General features: G+C 44.6%; 1 protein-coding gene across 9 annotated transcripts in view; it reads right to left on the bottom strand.

The window, feature by feature from the left end:
* Positions 1–22,061, bottom strand: part of FLI1 (Fli-1 proto-oncogene, ETS transcription factor) — a 114,475-nt gene that overhangs the window by 47,081 nt on the left and 45,333 nt on the right. For all 9 annotated transcript variants that reach the window (XM_043501042.1, XM_043501045.1, XM_038380739.2 and 6 more), the window contains one exon: positions 4,562–4,773. In XM_043501042.1, the coding sequence (XP_043356977.1) occupies positions 4,562–4,773 (212 nt within the window). The remainder of the gene's footprint in view (positions 1–4,561; positions 4,774–22,061) is intronic.

Here is a 22,061-nt window from a genome sequence, read left to right as displayed (position 1 = left end):
GGACATTTTACCCCACTTTATTTATGTGATTAAATTGATACTATTGTCATGAAATTCAGAACTCGCATGTCTGAAAGGCCACCTTCTGCTCTCGGTTACGGTGATGTAATTCATGATAAATCACTAAAGACAGCAGAGCTTTGGGATTTTTGTATTATGGGTTATTATTTGTATTTAAAGCTAGTTTAAAAAACTGGGCTTTTTTGGTGATAGTTTTGATGACCAAATCCTTCCATTTTTCCCCCTCACTGAACTTCAAACTTTTCCATTGAAATTTGGAGCAGCTGATTGAAAAGCAGAATGCACATTTCATGCAAAATTTCTGCAAAACACTCATCCTGATTTTCCTTCATTGAAATTCAACATTTCAATGAACATTTTTGTTAAAAAAACCACCCACATTTTGGAAAAAATTAACCAGCTGTATTTGTATTCTGGCAGTGCCCACAGGCCCCAGCTGAAATTGGGGTCCTTTGTGCTGTACAAATACATAGGAAGAGATCACCTCTTTCCCAACTTGGTCTCAAAACAGACCAAAGAGACAAAGAGGGGGAGAAAAGAAAGATTGTCTCCCCTAGTTACAGGTGGGGGGAACTGATGCTAGAACAAGGCATGTTAGAACAATGCACAGAGCGGTTTAATGGAGGGCTGGCTGGAAAACAAGAATTCTGTTTTGCAAAATAATATCAAGGTTTCAAACATGTTTTCATTCTGCAGCAGAATGAAACAGAGACCTTTAGACATTTTTTTTCCGGACTAGCCAGGGGTAGGGCACTTGCATGTAATGTGGGAGACCCAGACTGAAATCCAAGCTCTGAAGCAGGCAGAGAAGGCACTTGAACATGGCTCTCCCATGCCAGTACCCTAAACACTGAGCTAATGACTATTTGGAGTTGTGTCTCTTTCTTCCTCTCTGCCACCACGAGATTCTGTCCTGGACCTGAGAAACATTTCAGTTTCACTAAAAATTTTTTGACCAGTTCTAATTAAACGATTTACACATTAAATCTGTGGAAGAACTAGAGAGGGAACCCACATTTCTTGAGTGACAAGTCAATGCTTTAATCACAAGTCCATCCTCCCTCCCTAATGTGTAAGGTGGTCTAAGAGGCTGAAGAATGTTACATTTTCCACATTGGCTTTTAACTGCTCCACATTCAGACATATTAACCACTGCAGAATATGACTATGCCAGCGGAGACTTGCCAGCTATGTGTGACGGCAAGCACATATTTTGTGGCTGCATAAATTACACTCAGATTTGAAAATTTAGCTTGAAACTTTCCCAAAGGATCCATTTCCCAAATCCTGCAGTGGTATTTTGAGCCCGGTGTCTCGCCAAGAATATAGGTCTTGAGCTGCCACTGATTGAAAGTGCAATATATGTGATTACATAGATGCCAAATGTATGGGAAGCATCTCCAGCCCCTGTTTAGGAATGAACTGGGCAGATATGACTTGCACTGAAAAGCTTGTTCATCTTGCAATAGTGTTTGCAGGCTAAAAGGACTGCTGAGGTTGTATTCTATCTGATGGGAGGATAGATCAGGAGGACAGACATGCAGAGATCCTTCCCACAGATCCCCAATCTTCCGAGACCCCTGCTCCCATCCCACCTGCAACTCATCTCCTTAAACCGTACCAGTCGGGCCTGTCTCTAGTTGCTAAGAAAAGAAAAAAAAGGGAAAGCTGGACATGGCCACTTACCCCCATCCAGCTCCCTCCACTGTCAGGAAGTATATAGCTTAATAACTCCCTAGAGAATACAAGCCATTCTCCCGTCAAGCAGCAAATGCTATTGCGTCAAGCACAGGTGAAGCGCAGAATAAAGGCTGCTCTCTCTAACAAGGCAGCTGGAGCCTGGTAAGAGGGCGCACTTGAAAAACAAGAGAGAAAAAGGCAGTGACAGAGGGGTGGGAGGAAGGTTTTATTGTTCAGTCCACAGTTCGAGTTCATCTGTATTGAGGCTGGTGTTCGCTGCTCAGATGGTGTGTCAGTTTTGGCAGGCAGCTGATGGGCGGAGGAACGGGGTGACTGGAATGGCCCAAGCCATGACAATGAGCTGTGACGGAGACTGGGGGACAGGGCAAATCTCTCAGTCGTGAGTAGGCGGTAGGTGGGTCTTCTGTCTAGTAATGGACTGGGCCTCCAATCTCCTCGGTGGTTGTGAGCTCTCAGGTTAACACACCCTGCCCAAGATTTGGGTACCCCATGGAGAGGTATAAAGGGGTTCCTACTCCTCCTTATGCCCCTGTGGGTCATGTAGTCCAAGTCACCATCTAAGCCAACTCAGCCATCTCAGAACTTATCAGTGAACTAATCATAAGACAAAACAGTCAAACCTTCTGTCCAGCATAGTGCACAAATCTTCATCCCACATGAAGACATGTTTTTATGCCAGCTGCATGCTCCATACTGCCACTCTTTTGTTATGAGCTATGTGAACCTTGTTTCGGGTTGAGATAAAATCTCTTTGAGGTTGAGGGTGTACACTCACACTTCAATTAACATAACTGTAATGAGGACCCTCTACCTAAGACAAAAGAAGCATGTGAACCCAGCTAGGAGCTTTTGCTGAGTATTGGTTTGGGCAAAGGTGTATGTGTATGGAAAGGCAGAACAGACAAAAACCTGGGACAGACTGAGCGAGAGAGACAGCCTGAAAGAGTGCTGAAAGCATGGTTTCTGACCCTGGAAGAAACCTGAGGAGAGGTTTTTGGGTTGGGTATGCAAGCTGACAAGAATGTTCTTGGTGCTGTAAGTTAAAGAAGGTCTTTCCTGCTATATGATTCCTTCTGCAGTCAGAGAAACAGGACTTTGTACATTCTTTGTAAATAAACAAAACTGCATCCAAGAAATACCTGACTATTAACAATTCCTTCTCCTAACTGGAACAACCTACTAGACCTCAAATGTTTTGGCCTGTTATTTGGGTCAAAAGGAGGAACAGCATATTATAAAATATATTTTAGGCTACAGTGGTAAGATTATGCTAACCTGCTTGCATTTGCCGGATCCATTCTATTGCTTCCATTCCTCTGGAAGGATGAGATTCTCCAGAACACACCTGCTATTCTATTTTTACTCTGCACTTGGGAATCCCATTCTGTATTCATAAACATTGGTGCAAAACTGGTGGGGCGACCCTCTCCCCACCCCACCCTGCCATCGGCATCAATGGAATTATATCAGAGTCAAACCAGCGTGGGATCAAACTCAACCCTCAGCAGACCGTGGACAAAGATTAACGATCACACAAAGCTATCATTTTTTATATCTATTCTTCATTTTCTCTAAAGACAAGGCAGGTGAAATAATATCTTGTATTGGACCAACTTCTGTTGGTGGAAGGGACAAGTTTTTGAGCTTCACACAGCTCTTCCTCAGATCTGGAGAAAAACTCTCTGAATCTTGACACCTTATCCTTTCCACCAACAGAAGTTGGTCCAATACAAGATATTATTTCACCTACCTTGTCTCTCTCATATCCTGGGACCAACATGTCTACAACAACGCTACAAACATATCTCTACCCTGCACTTACAGGGCAAACCCCACATATACTGCAGTACTGATCTTTAGCTATGTTGCCTCTCCCCAGAGATTTAAAAGTGGTAGGCTGCAGGGCTTCCTGTTTCAAATGTAGTTCATTGTAAGGCTCTTCTTAGAAATCAAGGTTAAATCGAAATGAGCAAAAAGAAACATTTTGATTGACACAATTTGATTGTCCCCCCGATTTTCAGTTTGTAAACATTTTGCAAGATTTCAATGTTTTATCCCAGTTTGGGACAGGAAAATTTTTCAAAATATCTCTAAAATTCTCCTGGGATGGGACAACCACTTCCCATGCACCTCTGACTGGACTGACTGGAGTGTATGCCGGGTGGAGGGGCACCTATAGTTGCTAGCCCATGCAGTTCTATAGCCATCCTGGCCAGCACTTCATTCCTTTGACTTCTTGATCATTATCACCATGGGGCACAACTATTGCCCAAGCTCTCTTTTTCATTGGTGGGGTTTAAATGTTGTGATATTCCGCAAGATAGCGGATTTATGGCTTTTGATCCACTGTACCTGGGGGAAAGTCACATATGACCAGAGCCTCAGTATTAAATCTTATCTGAAAGACAGCACCTCCAGCCGCAGCATGGCCCCTCGAGACATTGAGTGTAGACAGTGGGGAGAGCGCCACCTACTGTATTGTCAACACTATCTCCAGCAGCACAGCATCCACTAGCAGGGCTGGATTCAGTACTGACCTACTGGGAGGGCACTGGAGTGTGCCGTCTACATCAGTGCCCGCAGCACCGGGTCGGTCCTTGGAGGCCTCTAATCCCAGCCCTAACAATAGCTATGGAGATGCAAGTTGCAAAACTGCAAGGTTCCAACCCTGACCCCATTCAAGGCCATGACAAAACTCCCCTTGATTCCAGTAGGAACCGGATCTGCCCCGAAGTGAAGGGATGGGTTTGTATGTACACAGGTATATGGGTAACTTTTGTGAGCAAGGTTTCCCTGATATAGGAACATACCAGATGGGCAGACACACGCCTTTCCTTACCTGGATCCGTTCATATGATCATATTCCCGCTTGACATTGACCCGGACCGGCTGATTGATCCACTCCTGCTGGGGAGGTAAAGGGTTGATTTTGTGTGGCTGGCCATAGTCGGGGTTCCCTGAGGCCGTCATGTCCGCCTTGGGGAGGTGAGCGGCAGCACCGTACGTGGAATCGAAGAGGGACTGGTCGTCACTCACCACCGAAAGGGCCTCCTGAAGAGAAGAAACAAGAGCCCAGTGTCATGACTAAACCAGCAACTCCGATCACATTCTCCCTTTGAGCTGGCTGGCAGCTGCGAGCGCCCCACAGCTGCCAAGCCTTGCCTGAAAATGACATCTGCCAGCATCACAGATTGAATCCAATTCTTTGGGGTCCATGAACCCTTATGCAAAACCAGTGGGTTCTTTTTCTGGTTACTCTGTGCCTGAGCAGGGCAGGAGCTGAGGTTAATTGGATACAGTTAACTTAGGGAGCTGGGTACAGTACTCTCTTCACTGCCTGCTGCAAACTGTCCTTGAGAACCTTTTACCACCCCACTTTCAATCAGATGCCCAATTACCTGCCTGCCTCCATCTGCTCTCACTCCCAAAATAACCGAACAGCACATACAATACAGATCATCTCTAATGAGTCATTTGAATGTCTGTATAATTTTCATGTATCTTTTAAAAAAGTTTTGTGCAGTGTTTCTATTTTGAGATCACTGCTGAAGGAGTAGCTTTCATTAAGAGTCAGAGTGGAGGTGATTGTGGTGTGATGAAACATAAGTTACTTCACATTCAAAGAGAATGATGTGTTTGTTATGTGGGAGATATAGGACTTATGATGTACCTAGCTATTCACTTCTAGAGCCACTTGAAAACCAGGAAATTATTTTCCTTGTTTTCCCTGCTGAAATTCAAAAATTTGACCAAAAGATTCTGACCATCAATTTCCTTGCATTTACATGCCTTATAAATGGTGCCTGCCAAGCTAAGACTGTGGCAGATTCCTGCCTCATCCAAAGCGCATCTGACAAGGTCTGCATGCTCTTCATGTAGCAAAGTTAGCCGTGCATGTGCGAAGGCTGCTAGCTTGGCTGACAACTGAACCAGGGATCTTCAGAGCTAAAAGCACAAGCTGCTATAGCGCAAGCTAAAGCGCCGATGGTTTTCCAGCTGCAGATCTCAAAGCACTTAGCAAAGAAGGATAAGCCTTTTTGGCCCTTAAGCACATGCTTTACTTTAAGCATGTGCTTAAAGTCCCCTTGAAATCAAGAAGTATTTGCCCTAATAGTTTTGCAAGTGGCTTCTACTGTTGTCATTATTACTATTTATTATTTGTGTTTCTGTAGTCCCTAAGAGCCCCAGCCTGGACAAATCCATTAGGCCAGACACTGTACAAACACAGAACAAAGAGACAGTCCCTGGCCCAAGTGGCTTACCATCTAAGTATAAGACAAGAGACAACAGAGGGTTATATATATAAATGGGGGAGTGCAAGTAAACAATGAGATAATACTGCCAGCATGATCAGCCATCGCTGACAGGGGTGCTGGAACAATTTGTATAGTGGGGGTGCTGAGAGTCATTGAACCAAACTGTAAACCCTATAAATGATGGAAACCACTTTAAACCAGGGGGTTGCAGCACCCCCAGCACCAACACCTATGATCACTGGGCAGCTTTCTCTGAGCTGAAATTAAAAGGAACCTGTAATACTCACTTAATTTTCTAGCTGCCTTTACCAGGTAGGTTTGTATCTTCATATGGTGCCCCTTCGCTCATTTATTGTACTAATTTCAGAACACTTGGGGGATTGAAGATACCCCTAGAAAATACTTTCACAAGGACGGGTCAGATTTTTGCCAGAAATCTGCCCAGCAAGATTTGGGAATTCAGCCCTGGCCGACCCCAAACCCTGGTTTGTGTTAGGGATTCAAGCAGATGCATCTGTGGACATTGTTAGTCCATTACGTATGCTGGAAATCCCCATTCCCGTCTCCTCAAGACCTTGCAAAGGCTTAATAAAAGCAGTGACACTGCCAGTGTCTTTTTCTTAAAGCAAAGTGTAAGCCTTTTCATAGGCAGCAAGGATGTGGTTACTGATCTAGTATCTGCTTTGCTGAAGCCAGGGTGTGTCAGACAGGGATTCTGAAATGACAAAGGCAGGAAGTAGTCTTCATTGGCCTCCTAGGTGCATCTCAACACAAAACTCTGGGGGTTTCCCTTTATGGCAGGAGGGCCTAGGTGAACCTTAAAGAGAACATCCCGTGCTCAGTTGCAGGCAAGAGCCGTGCATGCCAAGGGCCAGTGTAAAGATTGTTGATCTGAGTTACCCAGGAAAGAATTTTCTGTAGTATCTGGCTGGTGAATCTTGCCCATATGCTCAGGGTTTAGCTGATCGCCATATTTGGGGTCGGGAAGGAATTTTCCTCCAGGGCAGATTGGAGAGGCCCTGGAGGTTTTTCGCCTTCCTCTGTGGCATGGGGCACGGGTCACTTGAGGGAGGCTTCTCTGCTCCTTGAAGTCTTTAAACCAAGATTAAGGACTTCAATAGCTCAGACATGGGTGAGGTTTCTCATAGGAGTGGGTGGGTGAGATTCTGTGGCCTGCGCTGTGCAGGAGGTCAGACTAGATGATCAGAATGGTCCCTTTTGACCTTAGTATCTATGAATCTATGATTGTTGTAGCTGCTTAGCACCATGATGTGAGCTGCTAAAGTCAAAGGGGATCTCGGTTGGCGGGATTCTGTGCCGCGTACCAAATACACTTAGCAATGGAGCTGGTTGGAAAACGAATTATTTTCCCCTCGTGGACACAAACGGGGACTTTTTTTTTTTGGCAATTTTCAGCAGAAAATTTTGATTTTTCATCAAAACACCTGACTCTTTTTTTGGCAACCCCCCAAAATGTTCAGTTTGGGAGGAGGGGTTCAGTTTTCTGGCAAAAAAAATTGAAAATTCGAGGAAAGCAGACACTTCCCATGAAAATTTTCATTTGGTCAGAAACTCAATTTTCTGTTGAAAAAAACATTTTGATGGAAAATTTGTGTTCAGGCTTATTCATCAGGCTTAGGAAAGGTCCAGTTGAGCTCAGCTCGGGCATGGACTGATACGTTGGTTTGGGTAGGACTAAATAATGGGACAAGTCCACATTTCCTGCCATTGTAGATAATACCAGCTGGGGAGATTTATTTCCTAAGTGCAGCACATTCTGTGAATGAAGAAATGACTCTCTTGTGCAGGGAGCTGGTAATGAACCAGAGTTCATGAATACAGTAGCTTCCTCCAGATGTTAGACACTTTACTGATTAAATGCATGGAGCCTAAGGACCCTACTTTCCCCTCAGTTGCAAGGCACAGAGGAGAACAAAGGTATCTATGACAGCTGCCATTTTGGCTGCCAGACTGGGCACTGAACCAGCGACCTCCAAAGCTAAAATCACAAACTGCTAATGCAAGCCTCCCTAGATGCAGCTGTAAAACCTATCCTCTGTAGCTCAGACACAGCTGGGGACTTGTAACACAAGTTTTCTACTGGTTTACACATGCAAACACCAAACAAATATGGCTAGATGTGTAGGAGGAGAGCTAAGAGGCATGTCTCCCTCCTCCCCCCCGACCCCCCACCCCCAGCCTTGCTGTGGCATCTCCATGCACCTAAGACTCAGCATAAATACAGAGGGGTGGCCAGTGCCAGGGAATCTTTAACTTCCATGGACAGACTACAGTCACTCATCTTTTAAAAGTCTCATCTGACAAACCCAATACCTGGAACTCAATTCCACTTCCTTGGAAGAATACAACTGGCCCAGCTGGATCTAAATCTATAGTCCAAGGTCAGGGAAGGCTGATGTTTAGTTCATTCCCTCTGGATCAGTCCCTAAATGACTTCCCTAGCTATAAACATGTGGATACATTCAATACCTAGGAGCCTAACCTGACTGAGAAGAGTCTGGCTTCAGCTGTGGTTAATGAAGAGATCCACAGCTCAGATGGACACCAGCAGGTAAATGTTTCATCCTATTGGAATCTGGAGTTACATGGAGTCTGGGGTAGCTGGGCAATTGGGAAACCCCTGCGGGATATTAAGGGTGCTAACACAACCTAACTAAACAAGCCGCAGAGGATTGGAGTTCTGCCCCAAGCTGTCGCCTCCTGAGCTTTGTCCTTGACTGGCCAGACTGAGTCCGAGACAGGGGTCTTGTGTTTATTACTTGGGCATACACATTACATTATAATGCCTCTGGGAATACGCTGGCTTCAGCTTTTCCAGTTTTTAAATCACATTCCCAGCATCATGCGGCCAGTCCCGTCTACAGCAGCTCAGAGTACATCACAGACAAACTCAGTTCCCTTCATAAACCAGTCCCTGCCTTCTCAAGGCATCTCATGAGCCATACAGCTGCCTGCCCCAGAGGAAAGTTTATTGCTGCTCCTTCTACTGAAGTGATCCTGTGTGGAGTTGACAAAACACCGTTGGATCCTGAAGAATGAATGGAGTTGCAGCAATGTCAGACGATTATTACCTTGTGTTCCTAGGAAGCAAAATCCACAGTCCTTTCTCAGACAAAACGTCTAGTGACTTTATATGAGAGTTTTGCCTGAGACTGAGTGAAAATATCAGAATTTGATCCTATTGTGACTTTGATCCTGTGGCTCCAACAATACATTATAGATGAAGGCCAAGATTTCCAAAAATGTAGGTGCTTCCGTTTTGGGGGTCTCCAGTGGGAGACATGCTGGGCTTGATTGTACAAGTTGCGGAGCACACAGAACTTCAGCTGCTGTCAGTGGAGCTGCTGGTATTCAGCATCTCTGAAAATCATCTCAGGTTGGGCTTCCAAAATTTGGAATGGCCACTTTTGAAAATCTGGCTGCATGCCTATGTCTGTTTTATAGATTACAGAGAGAACAGGATGGCTCCAATAAGCAGCAATCTGTTTTAAGCCATCTCTTTCAAATACCCCCAAATTCACCCATACTATATTATCCACCTGGAATTTACCTCTCCTTGACAACCCACCTCTCCTTGACAAGAAATGTATGTTGGTGTATTGAATGGCTGATTAATACAGAGCATTGTTGTGAATAGTAACCATTCTTCAGTTGATGAAATGCAGCTGCTTCTGGGGTGAACCACAGCTGACATTGTGCACCCATGATACTATAAGTAAGAGAGGAAGTAAAGGAGAGCTTCTCCTATTGAAAGGGAGACGTGTTTTGTTAGGTGGGCACCACCCATAGTTCTTTGTGCTACAGGAATTAGTATTATTCTTTCCCAGTGAATTGTGGGAGAACTTGCCTGTCCTTTGGGGTACACGGAGAGAACTGGGGGAAGGCATTGGAGGGCTATCAGCACTCGAATGATTTAGCCTGTGTCTTCACTGCAAAATGGCCAGGTTCCAGCCTGAGTGAAAGCAGAAAGAAACACCTGAAGTCAGCCCCCAGCCAGGCCAGCTAGCCTGGTTTGAAGCAAACCAGATTCAGAGAGAGAGAGCTGTGTGTGTGTAGACAAGAGGGGGGCTAAAAGCAGGATGTGAGTTAAGTTTTTAGTGAAGACAGGCCCCAACTGGGTGCTCATTTGAAAGTTCTAAGATCGTCCCATCCAACTACACATCCTTGTATTTGAGGCCCCCAAAGCAGTGATGGTGCCTGGCTCGCAATGAGCCATTTGCACGGAAAGAGTTCACCTTGAGACAGGCTCTTGGCAGAATCAGCTTAAACCTTAAGAGGTTCAGCTGGACAAAGCCCACAAATTCTGAAGCTTTGTCTTCCAATGTGACCCAAAGCTCAACAGCAAGGAAATTTCACAAGATGGTCAGGGTTTCCTGGCTTTGACTGAGCTCCAACTGCCATGAGAATCAGAGATTGTGATGTGAAAGTAATCAGTGGTCTCACCCCCTGTATATGTCTACAATGAGGGCTCTCTCCAGGCCTCAGTGATGCACCTGCACTGAATATTGACTCTGTGCTCTGTACAGTCACTTTTCTGACCATAACCACATTTAAAGGGCGTTGCAAATGATCAAAGGTTCAGCCTCCTGCCACAAAGGCTGACTTCATCAGAGAGAAAAATGCTGAACACAAACCACTGTGCAATCACAGAAAGATTTCTTTGCTCTCCAGAGCAGGGAAATTGCAGTCAAATGTTTTGCTTTCTCTTCCTCTGCGGTATTAGGGATCACTCCTGAACTTCTTTGCAAAGGGCATATTACAGATCCATTCCCCTCCACCTGCCAGGACCCAAATGTGGGATGCAAAGGAGCTAAAAATGAGGTGCCCACAGCAAATGACCTTGCACATACTTGTAATTAACATAAAAAAATCTATTCCTTAAATATAAACAACAGTTTCTGGAATTGCAGTTTTATGAATCAGCATTTCTGCTGCCAATAACTTATGCTAGTGAAAGTGAAATAGCATCAGGCTTATGAGGGATGGAGACTGAGGTGAATTTAAAATGCACTAGAGATGAGCCCATAGTCAACCTTGAGTAAGTGGGGTCTAGTGGATAGGACACTGAGCTGGGAGTCAGGAAAGCTGGATACTATTCTCAACTCTGCCATTGATCTGCTGTGTGACCTTTGGCCACTCACTTCTCCTCTCCATGCCCTGTCTTCCTTCCCACAGTTTGTCTGTCTGGTCTATTCAGATGATGAGATCTTTGGGACAGAGGACGTCACTCACAGTGTATGTATGTACCTAGCACAATACAAATCGCAACCTCTAGGATTTGGACACCTCTGAACATTGGCAGTGTCTCAGATCAAAGCTTAGTTTCAGATCTGAAATGTCCCAATCTTTATAATTCACCAAACCAAAACCCAAATACCTGAGCCTTAGTGGGGTCCAAAATCATACCAGCCTACCCCTCCCCTGCCCCAAAAAATCCTTACCTATTTTTAAAACCAAACCTAAGGTTACAAAGTATTTCCTGCCCAGATGGACAGAAGGAGGAGGTTTGGTTGATTCACTGAAGGACTGGAAGCTTATTGGAACTGGGCTTTCTTGAGCTTTGTCCACACTACTCCACCTCTGTGTGCGCTATGCGGGGAACCCACATAACCCTTCCTGGAAAATGGCAATCATGGGTGTTTTATTGGTACAACCACAGTCCTAACTTTTTGGCCTTCAGAGCCCCCTTTAAGGCATGCCTATTTAGCTGAGACTTTGCTTGACTGCAGCTAAAAGAAAGCAGCCATAGTGATGCAGTAATGAGAGCCCCAAACTGGGAGTTGTTGGAGGTTTGATTCTCCTTTGCTTTGCACCGTGTGTGCAAAGTGGGTGTGAAGCCAGTCTGCCTTGGTAGCACTTTACACAAGGGCAGAATTAAGACAATCCACAGCCCTAAGAACATCTTTTCATAGATTCATAGATACTAAGGTCAGAAGGGACCATTCTGATCATCTAGTCCGACGTCCTGCACAGCGCAGGCCACAGAATCTCACCCACCCACTCCTACCAAAAACCTCACCTATGTCTGAGCTATTGAAGTCCTCAAATCGTGGTTGAAAGACTTCAAGGAGCAGAGAAGCCTCCCTCAAGTGACCCGTGCCCCATGCTACAGAGGAAGGCGAAAAACCTCCAGGGCCTCTCCAATCTGCCCTGGAGGAAAATTCCTTCCTGACCCCAAATATGGCAATCAGCTAAACCCTGAGCATATGGGCAAGATTCACCAGCCGGATACTACAGAAAATTCTTTCCTGGGTAACTCAGATCCCATCCATCTAATATCCCATCTCAGGGGATTAGTCCTCTTTACCCTGAATATTTAAAGATCAAATACTTACCAAAATCACATTATCCCATCATACCATCTCCTCCATAAACGTATCAAGTAGAATCTTAAAGCCAGATAGATCTTTTGCCCCCACTGCTTCCCTTGGAAGGCTGTTCCAAAACTTCACTCCTCTGATGGTTAAAAACCTTCATCTGATTTCAAGTCTAAACATCCTGGTGGCCAGTTTATACCCATTTGTTCTTGTGTCCTCATTGGTGCTGAGCTTAAATAATTCCTCTCCCTCTCCTGTGTTTATCCCTCTGATATTATCTTTTGATAACTTTGAGTCCCCACCCCGCATGCCAAAAGCTCTGTCCCTGCGTTGTCTGGCCCCACCCCTCCTTGGGGACAGCAGCAGCTTTCAGAAGCGAGACAAATGGGGCAGTTCACACCTCTTGGAGCTATTGTTTCAGGCTCTCTGCAGACTCAGGCAGCTCAGTTAATGCTTCCAAGCTTTCCGTTGCATGCATGACAGCTAGGAACATTGTTTTTAATGTTAATTCATTAATGTTTTAATGAAAGCTGACATTGTGATATTATTACATAACTTCAGGAGCTCAGGCCCTACCCTATAGTATCTAGGCCATCATCTGGCCCCGTTTTACACTCACACTGCACAAAGTGCAGGAGGATGGAGAATCAGGCACACAGGGTCTATTCTTGGCTCTATCATTGACTTGCTGCCCACTGTCTATTTACCAAATGCCTGACTGCGAGCCCCATACTTGCTCTGGGGAGAAGTTACTCACTAGAGCAGTCACAATGAAGCCTGGTACTTCTCCAGTGAGGAACTGCTCACTGGTAGAGTGAGGAGTTTGCAATCTGGCTCAAGTGTCTCAGGCGCTCTGTGCATCAGTTTCTCCATCTCCACATGGGGGCTAATAATGCTTTCTCCCCTTTGTACAACACTTTGGGATCTACAACTGAATGGTTCTATTTTTATGGACATTTCCCTTGGCTCATTTGCTTTGGCTTTGTAGAGGGATCTGTTTAAGATGCTTATACAATATATAAGCAGTAACTGATTTCCTGGCCCACTGAGATTAGATTAGCTCAATCGTCATTTTAAATTAAACGGCATCCAAAATACAAGATATTTTTAAAATGCTCGGGAGATAGGCAAATATTTTTTGGCCCAACTTTCAAAGGCACAGGACAACTGAAGCTCCCACCTGCCACTGATTTCTTGTAGGTGAGACTTGTAGGTGTTGAGCCCCTCTGAAGATCAGGTCCATTATTCTCCACTATAGAGATGGAGAAAACCAGGCACAGGGAGATTCAGTGACTTGCTCAAAGTCACATAGCTAGGCAGTGACACAGCCAGGAATACAGCTCAGGAATTCCCAGCACCCAGGCTCATGCTCAAGCCACTAGATCACACTGCCTTTAGTTTTCATTTCCATTATGAGAAGTACTCTTGAAATGACAGTGCTTACCATGCGATAATCCCAAAATAAGACTCATTTCTTTACAACTCAAAGAAAGATGAACCTGGTAACTTGTGTAAGGAGGAAAAGCAAAGAGGACAGAAGATTGATACAAAGTCAGGGGATTCTTAACAGCAAGAATATCCTGAAATTAGGGCTCACACTAGAGCTGGTAAGATAATGGGAACATTTTTTCACAATCAGTTTTGAAAAAAAAAAAGTTCCTTTTTTAGATCGGACAGTTTTTGAAATTCACTGTTTCAAACCCCACCCTGCCCCAGCTTGAAGATGAGACATGTTGGAAGGGAGGCCTGGATTCATCATAGCTCCACATCCACTAAGGCCCTGATTCAAACAAACCCTCATAGATGCACTTAGCTCCTCCCAGTTCAGAACACCTCTTATGCACATGTTTAATTTAAACACATGCTTAGGGGACTTAAGTTAGGCACATGCTTAAATGCAATCCTGAATTCTCAAATTGGAACTCCATACTGCACACTGATAACTTGGAAACTGGCCTTTTTTGCAACAGCTGTGCTAAATTCTAAGAGAACTTAAACTTCTGATCTGTCGAGATATGCTATTAACCATTGAATAACCATTATCAGTTGCTACACAGAATCCATCTATGCCCACATCAACCTCATCTAGTGGGCTATACTGACAGCCATATGTCTGTGCTGTTACTATACTCCTGGGCTCTTTTAAATCCATGATCCAGGGTTGCTCTGGCATAAAATTCATCTGCAAAATGTTGTGGGGATAAACATTGTATGCTGAACATTTGGGGTGAAACCCTAGCCCCACTGAAGTCATTAGTAGTTTTGCCATCGACTGGAACAGGGCCAGGATTCACCCTTGAAGGCTAATCCAAATGGAACTGTCATGTGCTGACAGATTCACCTATGCTGCCAAATTATTGCAAGTTACTCTACCTATACACACATTTCATTTACATTACTTATATCACCACTGAATTGGCCCTCTGTCCCTGGGAACTCATGCACTCACTACCCTAGAGGTGTACATTCACCTTCCTTTTGGGTTATTTTTTCCTTACCCTTGTGAAATAATTGTATGATTTCCTTTAAGCATCTGTATTAGTCAAAAGAGGCTCATGGATATGAATATGCACACACACTCTTCGGTAAATATTATTTTAGCATTTTTATGGGCTGTTCTGCTGAAGACTCTTAGAGGATTGCCAGATGGTTTCCTAGAAAACCTAAAGGTCTCTCCTGAAGTAAGATGTTCCTCCACACAAACCTTGAAGTGACCTCTGCTTTGTCCTGAAACACCACCTGTTTACCCGTATGCCCTCTTTAGAAGTAGAGCTTGCTTTCCATTCCAAAATTCAGATCAGCGGCCTGCAGCATGAACCAACGTTCAGCACAGAATAATTATCAATTCCCAGTCCTAAGACTTCTGTTTGTCCAGTGACTAGGAAAGGAAAACTTCATCTGGAGAAGCTAAGAAGTACCTCAAACTATCCCTCTCAATGCAGACTGAAACTTTCGCTCATATAAATTCAGTTAACTTTCAAGTTCATCATTTTATTCTTTTGTGGCAGCTTCCACGTTTTTATCTGGACTGGAAGTATAAAGCATCTCTGGTGATATTTTCAGCCAGACTAGAAACTGAGGCTATCGAGCGATCTATCATATTCCCTAGCATGCTCTCATTTTTTTTCTGTGATACTTCCAGTCTAAATTGGTGTTTTTAGACGGTAGCAGAGGGAAAGGAAAGTTGTTGTGAGAGAGCACAGTGGCAGTGCGTGTGTGCGTGTATGTGTATGTCCTCTCTATAACATGCTGCATCAGAAAAGGACACGAAAGACCTGATTGTAGCAGACCAGTTTAGCAGAAGTTTAAAGGCTCAATAGTTAAAAACCAAAATCATAGCCATTGGATAGCTCTGAACATCACAACTCTCACCTTGGTTGCTAAGAGCCAAAGTTTCAGAGATCTGGCAAATACGTCTGTTCTCAGAAGATTTCAAGTTTAGTTTTTCAGACCCAAGAAGTTTGTGTAGTTCAGAGAAGCATTAAAATGAGGGGGCTTCTCCAAACTGAAGCTCTGACCCATCACATCCATTCATCATTTCACTGTGATACCATTGTCCGAGTTACATTCACAAACACTGTGATTGTATCCTGTTTTGTTCTCTGACACCGTTCCCATCACAATTGCAGGAAGCCCATCAGGAAATGTTCTCCGGGTGCTGTTATGTTTCCATCCACAAAAACCAAAATGTGCACGTTCAGCCCCAGATGATTTATTCCATACTAAGGAAAAACAACGGCATGAAAGAATCAAAGTAAAGTCTCCAGGAGAGAGCACAGTGTATGTCTCCTCCAGAAACAGGTGGCAGCAACTCTGAGAACTGCTGACCTCTACCCACGTGAGGAGTGCTTAGAAATGTAAAGGAAAGAAAAGGCATGGCAATCAGCCATATACAGCACAGGTTACTAATCAAATTTTCAGATCCTATCCCCTTATGTCAAGCAGAGGGTGCCTTAGAGAAGACAGCTGTTAGACCCAGGACCTGTTTAGGTCAAGGTAGGTTCAACAGATGGCTCCAAGGCCTGAACTGGTTTAGGATTTTACACATCCAAGGGTTTGGGCTTTTTGCCTTTAAAGTTATGGCATGGCCCATGTGTGACATTTGGATGCCTATCAAGGTTCAGATTTTGAGTACCTGTAACGTTCAGCATGTGTTTGGATCCAGCCTTTCAATCCAGACCCATCCCTAGCCAGTGTCTCTCTTTGGATGAGATGGGAAGTGAAGGGGCCCCAAGCAGCAAAGGCTACACCTGCCAGTGTTCCAATATCTACTTCATTGCTGGTGACAGCAGTCATTCTGGATCATCTGTTGACTCCATGCATGGAGAGCGGTGGTTTAAGTCAGAAAGGATCAGTTGCCCATCGTTAATGGCTGTTAGCATTAGACTCTGCAATGGAAGAACCACTAGAAGCTGGCACAATGGTTGCTGATGCTTATTCTCAAGCTATGCAATGTGAAGCATGGAAAAGGGGAAAGTGGGGATGGTTCAGGACTTGTGGGAATGTGCTGTCCCCTAGTTCCATGCTGCACATTATCTGTCTTGGTATATACATTAGCTGCAGTAAGTTGAAATGCAGTCTTAATGCATGCAAGTGTGTGTTCAAATGATGTCTGCTGCCCAGACCTCACCTGCCTTCTAACCAGTCCAGGAACCCTTCCTCAATGGGATAGAAAACCCCTAAGGCTGGGATTTTCAACAGAGCTTAAGGGAGTTAGGTGCCCATTCATGTTTGATGGGAATTGGGTGCCTCACTCCATTGGATCACTTTGAAGTTCCAGCCTTAACCTTGACAAAGTATCTCAGCTGGTAAAGGGACCAGCCAGCCAACGGGCTCAGTTAGCAACACAATGTGCTGACTTCCGCAGCCCTACTTTCCTATTCCTGCTGGAGATGTGCCAAACTGATGTGCCTGGAAAGGGCTGAGCAGCAACCACCATATCTGTTAGCACATACGTTCACCCTGTGCAAGGGTTTATCCACACACAAAAGTTTGTGGGACAACTCCTTCCCAACTTGAGGTAAATCACTGTAAGTCATTTCTAAACCGATATAGGGATGTCCACACTGGGGTTTGCACCAGATAAACTAATCCGGTTTAACTAAACTAGGTGCAAGTGCGTGTGTAGAAAAGAGCTAAGATACTGGATCAGCAAGAAAAGGGCTCACAAAAGTAACATATCAAATGTATATGCTAGCACGTGAATGGTGAGCTCACTCATCCATGACCCAGATAACATCACCTGTCCCCCATGGCCTGTCACATTGATCCCCTAGATGAAGACTGCTTTCTGGATTGTGTAACATTTTGCTCCTGCTTTCTCTGTCTCTCACTTGCTCTTCCTCAATCACTCCATCATTTTGCATTCCCTGCTTTCATTATGATCTTGCTCCTTTCTTTGTTGCCCTTTTCTCTGCTCTTCTTCATTCTCCCTCATTTTTTGGCTCTTATTCTTGCTTTCATTCTTTTCTCTCATTTCTCTTTCATGCATAGTCTCTGGTTCATTATCATTTTTGCTCCTCTTTGTATATTTACATATGCACCATAATTGGCAAAAGTCGCTGCCCTTCCACAGACATCCTGTGTGACCTTGAACATGACACTTAGCCTCTCTGTGCCTCAGTTCCCAGTCTGTAAAATGGGATAATAGCACTGCCCTGCCTCGCAGGGGTGTTGTGTGGATAAATCTGTTAAGTACTGTGAGGTGCTCAGATACCACGGTGGTGAGGTCAGGTAAGTACCTAAGGTATCTCAGATAGATAGGTGGATGTCTAACTGGATGTGCCAATGGGCACTTAGATGCACCATTACTAGTTTTCACACCCCCTATAGCCCATCTGCAAATGTGAATGTGGGCTTCCTACACAGACTCAGAGAAACGATGGTCTTGCTGGGATCTGTATTCCCTTCCCAGAACTGCCACTGACTTCCTGTATGACCTTGGGTGAGTTACTCAATCTCTTTGTGACACACTTGCCCATCTGTAAAATGGGGATAATCTTTCCTTCCTCCCCTCCACCCTTTGTTGGTCTTTTCTGTTTAGACTGTGAGTTCCACAGTGCCAGGGCTGTCTCTTATTCAGCACCTGTAGGGCTCCATTGCTGTGTCTAATTCTAATGGCCTTTAACAATCGGCAAATGATCCTTTCTGACTTGAACCAGTGCTCTCCATTCATGAATTCAACAGAGGATCCAAAATGATCGCTTCCACCAGCAGTGCAGTTGATAATCGAACATTTTCTAGGTGCGACTGTGATACAAACAATAAAACCTATGAGCTAAAATGGCCTGTTTTCCACACTTCAGGATCCTCTGCATTTTCACCAGCCTCTCCCTTTCTAGCCCTCACCCAATGATCGTGGCAGCCAAAGCTGGACATTCCTTCCTCCAGGAGGGAAGGCAAGGGCTGATGTCAGCGCTGCCCATCAGGGGAGTTTATAAAAGCCTTGCATTGATGCCCTCTGCAGCATGCCCGGCCTCTGCTGGCTCCTTGTCTAGTTCTCAACTGGTCTCCCCAGCTTGGCAGCGCAATTGAAAGCGGCTGCCCAACTGGGATGGCATTCATCTGTGTTTTCCTTGCACGCCTGCCCCAGCCCCGATGGCTCCACTGATGAGCTTGTCTCCGCATACACCTATAGGAAAAGCAGCGATTTTGTGAGCAAGCCTGCTCACGGCATTCCAAGCAAAACAGTTCGGCAGGACTATACCAAGATATTTTCTTTGTCAATCTCAATTGAGAGATTTGAACAGGAAAACCTGACTTAAACCACTGAAAGTTCCCAGAGATTTTTGATGGATCTAATTTCTCTACAAAGAGACATTACTGTTCTAATCTGCAAGCAACAGCAGGTACTAGCATGGCTCAGTGTGCTGCATGGTTTCTGTAGGACAGAAGGTTAGGGGTTCAAATCCCACACTAGGTCTTGGGCTATAACCCAAAGCCAACACTGCAATACAAAAGGGGATTGACAGAAGTGACTATCTTACTTCCTAGTGAGTGCCCAGAGATTCCCATGGCAGCTCCAGGAAGGACAGAACCTCATATCCTGACAAACGCTGTGTCAATAAAACAGCTTGCATCCGATGAAGTGAGCTGTAGCTCATGAAAGCTTATGCTCAAATAAATTTGTTAGTCTCTAAGGTGCCACAAGTACTCCTTTTCTTTTTGCGAATACAGACTAACACGGCTGCTACTCTGAAACCTAATATCCAGCGCTATCTATGAGCACCTAAATACCTAAGTGTTGTTAGATACCTAAGTGTTAGATACCTAAATACCTAAGTGTTAGGTTGTTTCACACCGCTGGCTGACATAGCTTCATAGTGTAAGCCTGTGGCCAGGTTTACACTATGAAGCTATGTCAGCCAGCGGTGTGAAAAAACCCCCACATACACTCTAGCTGTGCGTCAAAACTTCCCGTGTAGCTGCAGCTATGCTGACAGAAGAGTTCTCCTGTTGCCAGAACTAGGGCCACTCTCTGCTAGACTAGAGGTATGACAGCTGTAGTACTGCTGGTGCAGATCCTCTAGGCTGACGAGAGAGAGCTCTCCTTCCTCCCCCAGCAGCAGTAGCTGTGTTGGTGGGAGAGCATCTCTCACTGACAGAGCGCTGTACACACTGGTGCTTAGATCAGTGTAATTTACATTGCTCAAGGGGTGGCTTTTCCATCTCCCTGCATAACTTAAGTTACACCAAAGTAAGAGCCAGTGTGTACAAGCCCTTAGCGTCATGCAGGGAGGTGATATTAGTGGGATGACAGAAAAACTCCTTCTGTCGGCATAAGCACCATCTATAAACTAGTGGAGGTTATACTGGCAAAACATTTGCCATATAGGCAAGACCTCACTGACTGGGAATATAGGGCCAAATCCATCTCTGCTGTAAATCTACTGAGGTCAGTAGAATAATATGCTAGAAATGTAGAGCTGGAAGGGACCACGAGAAGTCATCTAGTCCAGACTCCTGCACTGAGGCAAAATCAAGTCAACCTAGACCATCCCTGACAAAAGTCTGTTCAGACTGTTCTTAAAAACCTCCAGTGATGGGGATTCCACAACCTCCCTTGGAAGCCTATTCCAGAGCTTAACTACCCTTCTAGTTTGAAAGTTTTTCCTAATATCTAACCTAAATCTTCCTCACTGCAGATTAAGCCCCTTACTTCTTGTCCTACCTTCAGTGGACATGGAGAACAACTGACAACCATCTTCTTGCTAACACCCCTTAACATATTTAAAGACTGTTATTAGGTCCGTCCTCAGACTAATTTTCTCAAGACTAAACTTGCCCAGTTTTTTAACCTTTCCTCATAGATCAGGTTTGCTAAAACATTTATCATTTTTTTGCTCTCCTCTGCACTTTCTCCAATTTGTCCACATCTTCCTTAAAGTGTGGCACCCAGAACTGGACAAAATACTCCAGCTGAGGCCTCACTAGGACAGAACAGGACAATTGCCTGTTATGTCTTACATACCACAGCGCTGTTAATACACTCCAGAATAATATTAGCATTTTTCTCAACTGCATCACATTGTTGACTCATATTCAGTTTGTGATCCACTATAACCTCCAGGACCTTTTCAGCAGTACAACCACCTAGCCAGTTATTCCCCATTTTGTAGCTGTGCATTTGATTTTTCCTTCCTAAGTGAAGTACTTTGCACTTGTCTTTATTGAATTTCATCTTCTCGATTTCAGACCAACTCTCCAATTTGTCAAGGTAGTTTTGAATTCTAATCCTGTTCTCCAAACAGGTTGTAACCCCTCCTAGCTTGGGCGTCATCTGCAAATTTTCTAAACATACTCTCCACTCCATTAGCCAAGTCATAAAGGAAAATATTGAATGGCAGTGGACCAAAGCTTGACCCCTATGGGACACCACTAGATACGCCCTCCCAGCCTGACAACGAACCATTGATAACTACTGTTTGAATATGATCTTTCAACCAGTTTTGCACCCGACTGCTAGTAATTACATCTAGAGCACATTTCCCTAGTTTAACTATGAGAATGTTTTGTGGGACTGTTAAATGCCTCACTAAAATCAAGATATAGCACGTCTGCTTCTTCCCCGCTAACCACTATCACCCACTGTCCAGTTGTTGGAGCAGGGGGGTTTGGAATCAGCAGACCTGGGTTCTATTTCGAACTGCGTCACCCTAGCCAAGTCATTTAATGTCTCCATGAGTCAATTTCCCTGTACGTGCTATGCATTCCTCCCAAGGGTGTGCTGATCCTTAACAATTGTGAGGAACTCTGAGTTCCTTGGCAGAAACCAGTCACAGAAATGCAAAGCGTTATCCTCAAAGCACGGCTGCTTGATAAAACCAAATTCGATTCTGGTTGAGTGCTGGGCAACGGACTTGCAAAAAACCTCTTATCAGCTACCATTGACAGTGATATGTGTGAGCCTGTTGGCTTTATCGGCCCTTTACCGAGAAAAGCCCCGATTTGAGGCTCAGATAGATGGCATCTCATTGCTGTGTTGCACATCTCAAAAAAAAAAAAACGTAAAAAAAAAATCCTTTCTCACGGCTCATTTTCCACACAAGCAACAGCCAATAGATTTTTCCAACCCAGCCCCTGCTCTCCAATCCACAGTGATGCAGGCCTGAGTATCAGGGAACTTAAATGAGCTCATGGCAAGCACTTCCAAACCTTTCACTCCGGGCAAAGCACGAGAGAGCCGAGCACAGGCAAGGGCAAGTGTCTGGGCTCAAATCCCCCTGCTGATACTGACTCACATTTA

This window comes from Dermochelys coriacea, chromosome 22, assembly GCF_009764565.3.
Source record: "Dermochelys coriacea isolate rDerCor1 chromosome 22, rDerCor1.pri.v4, whole genome shotgun sequence".
Taxonomy (NCBI): Eukaryota; Metazoa; Chordata; order Testudines; family Dermochelyidae; genus Dermochelys; species Dermochelys coriacea.
The sequence above is the reverse complement of the archived record's forward strand: the minus strand, read 5'-3'. Positions and strand labels throughout refer to the sequence as shown.